Source organism: Tupaia chinensis, unplaced genomic scaffold (genome assembly GCF_000334495.1).
Source record: "Tupaia chinensis unplaced genomic scaffold, TupChi_1.0 Scaffold000054_1, whole genome shotgun sequence".
Lineage (NCBI taxonomy): Eukaryota > Metazoa > Chordata > Mammalia > Scandentia > Tupaiidae > Tupaia > Tupaia belangeri.
The window spans coordinates 9,444,786-9,450,689 of NW_006159512.1; the positions used below are offsets into that span (position 1 = coordinate 9,444,786).

At 51.3% G+C, this 5,904-nt stretch overlaps 1 protein-coding gene across 1 annotated transcript in view; it reads right to left on the minus strand.

Moving 5' to 3' along the window:
* Positions 1–5,904, minus strand: part of CORIN (corin, serine peptidase) — a 309,818-nt gene that overhangs the window by 4,558 nt on the left and 299,356 nt on the right. The window contains exon 20 of the mRNA XM_027775590.1: positions 1,353–1,624. Coding sequence (XP_027631391.1) covers positions 1,353–1,624 — 272 coding nt within the window. The remainder of the gene's footprint in view (positions 1–1,352; positions 1,625–5,904) is intronic.

The window sequence follows — 5,904 nt, forward strand, 5'->3', positions numbered from 1 at the left end:
CCGGGGAAGCAGTGTGCATGCATGGGGCGCTTCCCTGCAAGTGAAGGTCGCTTTGCAGACATCAGAGTGATGCAGATGGGGAAGTTTCAGGAGCTGTCGAAAGAACAGCTGACACTGGGTATCCGTGGTAAGTCAGACACCTAGACTTAGCGTTTTAGTGGCTAAGGGAGTCAGATCCCACACGGCTGACAGTGGTTCAGATCCTGGCCTCAGCAGCTTAAAAACCCTGCCGGGTGCATGTGTGCATCCCAATAGGAGGGAGAGGTGGAGACTGGGGTCCAGGGCGACCATGCCCATGGGGATGCTCTCTCCTCCCCATCTCTCTGTCTCTGGTGAGTGCACATGTCCTTTGGAAGTTAAATGAAAAGAAACTCAACTTAGCTCAAAATTTACATCACTAGAGTTTTGGACCAGCTGGTGACATGGAGGCTAAGGCGCTGGGCTGGCACATGGCTGACTCTGCAGTCTAAGTCTTGAATGGCTTGGGAATCACACTGGGCGTGTGCGTGTGCACACCCAGAATCCCAGGAGGAGAACGGAGAAGGGATTGCAGTGTGGCCCTCTCTCCTAGGGGTGATCTCTCCCTCTCTCTCTGGTGAGTGCCTGTGCCTTTAGCAAAAAAATCAGACAAGCAAAAGACAAAGAAAAGAATGGTCCTTCCACTTAGCAGTTCCTAAATACGATAACAGGGCCCATCACGGCTCCCGAGCGCCCTGGCATTACACTGGACGCAGAGTGCCCACTGTCACGGACTGATTCTTATTCGAAACTTTAAGTAGGTCAGACAGAATGAGAACATTAAAGGGATCGAAAGTAAGTAGTAAAAAACTTTAATTTTCCTGTTTTATATGTTTAAATCATATGCATAACCCAATTACCCTAATCGGTTTATAAAGGAAAACAGCAAGTTGATTTTCTTTCCAGCAGGACTCGGGCTGTGCTGCAGGGCAGACAGGACGGACCGGAGCAGAGACTGAGAGGGTGGGAGGTGCAGCGAGTGCAGGCGGGGCATGGGCTACCCACTCAGGAGAGGCTCTGCAGGGCTCCTGCCGAGAGCCCAGCTCATGGACAGGGGCAGTCCGACCTCGGGTCTCCTCCTGCCCCGCCAGCGCCTCCTAGAGAGCGACTCCAAGACGTGAGGGCGTTCTGAGGAGGCAGGTGAGCTCGGCGGGTTTCACTGCCATGATGGGTCGGGATGTCCCCAGCTGGCCCTGCAGGGAGGACAGGACCCCGGTGCCGTGTGATCCCCGTAACTACACCGCTCGCAGTGGGATGGACTGTCAGGACCAGTGTGAGGCGGCAGCGGCGCGCCCCGGCTCCCGCAGCACGGCAGCACCCCAGCCCCGGCTCACCTCTGCTGCCCATGTCGCCCCAGCCCGTGATGTAGCAGTACGTGTCGGGGTCCACCGACTGCCCCGGGCCGGGCAGGCAGACCGGCCGCACGCAGCTGGTCTCGTTGACGTCCTCGCTCAGCTCCACGACGCTGATGTCGTAGTCCACCACCGCCCGGCTGTAGCGGGGGTGCAGGATGACGGTCCTCACCGAGCGCGTCTGCGTGAACGCCGACGGGTGGTCCAGGTTGCTGATGCCGAGCACCACCTTCCACACGGCGGCATTCTCTCTCCTGGAACCAGAATTCAAGAGCGATGGGCGTCTGGGACTCGGACTCAGCTCTTAAAATGTGCATGTGATTTTGAAAAACATTTTATTTAGTAAATTTCGGCTGTTTGCATCTGGCATCCGGCGTGTTCTGTACGGCACAGCCACGTGGCGGCCTGAGAGGTTACTGAGCACTACCGCTGTGGAAGGAAGCGCTCGTGCTTCTTGAATAAGTTCTTAAAACTTCTGGAAAATAGAACCTGTTCGGTTTTAAAGGCAGGCAGGGTCGTTATTTGCATCATTAAGTAAGAAACGCAAGGGCCGCAGGTGGCGTGGTGGCTAAGGTGCTGAACTCTCACGTGGCTGACTGCGGTTTAAGTCCCAGAGCAGCAGCTTCAAAGTCACCCCAGGCATGTGTGCGTGTGTGCCCAGACCCCAGGGGGAAAATGGAAGAGAAGGGATTGCAAGGCGAGTCTTGACCAGCTCCCTAACCCAGCGGATGATGTCTCACTTTCCTTCTCACTGTCTCTCCCAGGCAAGCACATGTGCCCTATGGCAAAAAAGGAAAAATAACAACAGAAGACTTAAATAAAAACAGAAAACGGAGAAATATAATGAGAAATCATGAAAGAGAGAGGAGAAATATTTAAAAGAAGAAAAAAAAAAAACAAAAAACCAAGATCAAGAGATTTCGTCAAGAAAAAGCAAGTGCCTTAGAGAAATGTCAAGTTTTCAGGGACGTGTACAAATTTCAAACCAAGAAGACTTAAAAAGTTCACCCACAATCTCCAACGAGTAGTCTCAGACGCCTTTGTTTTTGGATGACTGTCAGTAATATTTTAGTCAATTTCATCGTAAAACCTTTATTTGTTTATTTTTCAGTAGGCTTTTAGGTCTTGCCATTCTTCAGAATTTTCTCCAGTCTCAGGACCAGCAGTTAGCGTAATGGCTATGTCACTGGACTCCCATGTAGTCGACCGCGGTTCAAGTCCCAGACCTGGTGGCTTAAACTCATGCTGGGCACGTGTGTGTGTGTACCCAAGATCCCAGGAGGAGAATGGAGGAGAAGGGATTGCAGTGTGGCTATCCCCTGTGGGGAGGTGATTTCTCGCTTTCTATCTCTTTCTCTCTCTCTGTCTTTCTGGGAGCACATGTGCCCTATAGCAAAAAGCTCTCCAAAAAAAAAAAAAAGAAAGAAAGAAAAAAGAAAAAAAGAAAAAGCATTCCTCCAGTCTCACAGGCTCTTCCTACTTAGTCTTTTCCTCTGGGTCCTCCTTCTCAGCTCTCGGTGTCCACATTCCAGTGCTTCAAGACCCCACTGTCAGCCCTCCCTTCTTCCCCACGTCTTGGTAATTCCATCTAGCTGGATGGTATTAAACACCTCCCCATCCTGATAAAGCCCACGTGTGTATCTCCACCTCCATCTGCTCCCGAGCTGCAGACCCGAACACCCAGTCAGCTACTACACACCCCTCCTGGGATGTTTCATAATAGCGAGGTTTCTTGAGGGCTAACCATGTATCTGAAACTACTCGAGCATTCAAAATTCACCACGTGGTGCTTTAATATTACAACCCCCAGTTACACCGCAGAATCCTTTCTTTTTCTTGCCCCAAACTGTGAAAGCATTACCGAGTGGTCACCCCTCCTGCTGGCAAATACTCCCTGCCTCGGTGGCTTCTCCCTCCTCCACTGTCACCGTCCTAATCTGAGACACTCTGGCCTGCGTGGGCCCCTGCGACGGCCTCCCAAATGGTGGTCCTTCTTCTAACCTCAGCTCCTGAGCCCATTTTCCTCACCGCAATCACAGAATGTTTCTACAATGAGATGAGGTCCTGCTTGTAATTCCCCAAGGATCTGATCACACTCAGACACATTCAGGCCTCTGAGCCCTGTGTGGTAAGCTCTGTTCCAAACCCCAACGCATTCTTTCTGTTCTCGGACATGGCAAGGGCGTCCCCAACTCGGGGGCCCCTCCATACTGTTCCCCCAGCTCTCACGGGGTCCCTACGTCGCTCTCTCTTCATTCAGGTCTCAGCGTCGCCTCAGAATCGTCCTGACCACACCATTGCATCCTCCCCTGGACCCTGCTTTAACTTGTCCTCACATACTGTTCCCTGGTGTCCATGACAGTCACCCCGATTTGTCTGTTCTCAGCCCCCCAGAACGCTAGCTCTGCAAGACCAGGGACTGAGCTAGGCTTGGTCACCGCTGTGACCGCAGGCTGCCAGGCACAGAGGGGGTCTTCGAAATGCGCTGGTCTCATGACGGCTCACGCGTGTCGTATGAAGCAGGTTTTCATACCGTCCTCCAGCCATGCAGACCTGCTCTGCTGTCCACTTCCCCTTCACCCCTCCTCTTCTAGTCCCGCCTTCTTCAGAGCGGACCGGAAGCAAAGGTGTAGACATTTAGTGGACCACAGTGAAAGTGTGTGGGGGTGGAGTTCGGGTTTTGTTCTCGTATTTGTTTTGTTTGGTTTTGTCAGATGTGCTCACTGGAGAGAGAGACAGTGAGAGGGAAGACGAGGAGTCCCCCGTCCCTGGGTGTGGGGCAGCCACGTCCCAATCCCTTCTCCTTCATTCTCCTCTTGGGTTTGGGGCACACATGCATGATGTGATACTTACTGCCGGTCTGGGACTTGAACCACCGTCGGCCATGTGGGAGCCCAGTGGCTTAACTACCTTGCCACCCGTTGGCTCCCAGGTGGAGCAGACATGATGGCACCATTGGCCAGCCACGTCACCACTACCCCACGTGGGAGCTAGTGCTCAAACAGCGAAGCAGGGCGGTCTGGCTTGAACCAGACGTTTGTTAAACTCAGGATGAACATGGGCTCCTCTGGGGACTTCCACACTACTGCTCCTTCGAGCATCACCCGTGTCCAGAGAAACAGAAGTCCTAGGCTGGAGCCCGAGAATTAGCATGTTTAAGAGTGTTCCAGGGCATCGCAGGCAAAACCCACTCACACCGCTCCTTTTTTCAGCATGCCTGCCTTCACCACCACCATGGCCAACATTCAAAGATCCTGAAATTTCGGAGGGTTCGGAAAGAGGAGCAAAGCTGGCACCAAACTGTGTGTCGTAGGATAATTTGGGATAACTTCAGACTCTCCTGAACATCTCGACACAGCCATGCATTCTGCCTTTCTCGTTTTAAAGGAAAAAACACTTTAAATCTATTAAAAAGGGAATTCATATCATTCATGGACTAGAATGAACAGAGCACGCGGCCATTCCTCTGTGCCAAGCACCGTGTGAGGATTACAGTAATAAGGAGGAAAGACAGGCCCCTGCCTATGCGAATTCTGGAAGTGGATGAAGATGGACGATTAGAAATAGCTGTAATGCACTGCAGGAAGTGCTGTCTCGCGAGCGTTATAATGTTGAGTCAGCAGGTGGTATGGTGGTAAAGGCCCTGGACTCCCACATGGTACACCGTGGTTCAAGTCCTAGACCTGCTGGCTTGCTTTCTTACTTTCTTTTCTCTCTCTGTCTCTCTCTGGTGAGTGCACATGCCCTATACCAAAATTTAAAATAATAATAAATAAAATTAAGCAAAGAATTCTTTAAAAAGATAATGTTACAAAATGTTTTTTTAGGGACTAGCAGTTAGCATAATGGCTAGGTTGCTGAACTCCCATGTAGCGGATCATGTTTCAAGTCCTAGACCCGGTGGCTTAAATTCACGCCGGGCGCGTGTGCGTGCGTGCCCGAGATCCCAAGAGGAGAATGGAGGAGAAGGGATTGCAGTGTGGCCATCCCCCCTGGGGGGTGATTTCTCACTTTCTGTCTTTCTGTCTCCCTCTATCTTTCTGGTGAGTGCATGCGCCCTATAGTGAAAACCTCTCCAAAAACAAACAAACAAACAAACAAAAAATCGGGGGACTGAATTACTCTTTTGCGGTAATTGTAATTCTAGTTTTTAACGAGACATGTCAGTAAAACGTGATGAACATGCGTCCAGCAGTCTCTCGCTGTGCCATAAGCTATTGTCACGGCATCAGTAGTCACCAAATGAAAAGCAAGTCAGGCATCCCCTTTCTATCTGTTTTTAATGATGATACTGTTCCTTCTCCTTTTTATTGTGAGCATAATATTAAAAAAAAAAAAAAAAAAGTTTCTTCGAATGTCTTTTTCCCCAAGCCTGGAAGACATGGCCTATGATTTGAAAGGGAGGCCCGAAGCGCAGGGGACGCGGGCACTGGCGAATCAAGCGTGTGCGAGGGAGAGTGAGTCCGGAGTGATGGCAGGGACAGCCCTGTCTCTGGGTGGGGACAAGAGGGAGACGGTGCCGGGCGACAGGAAT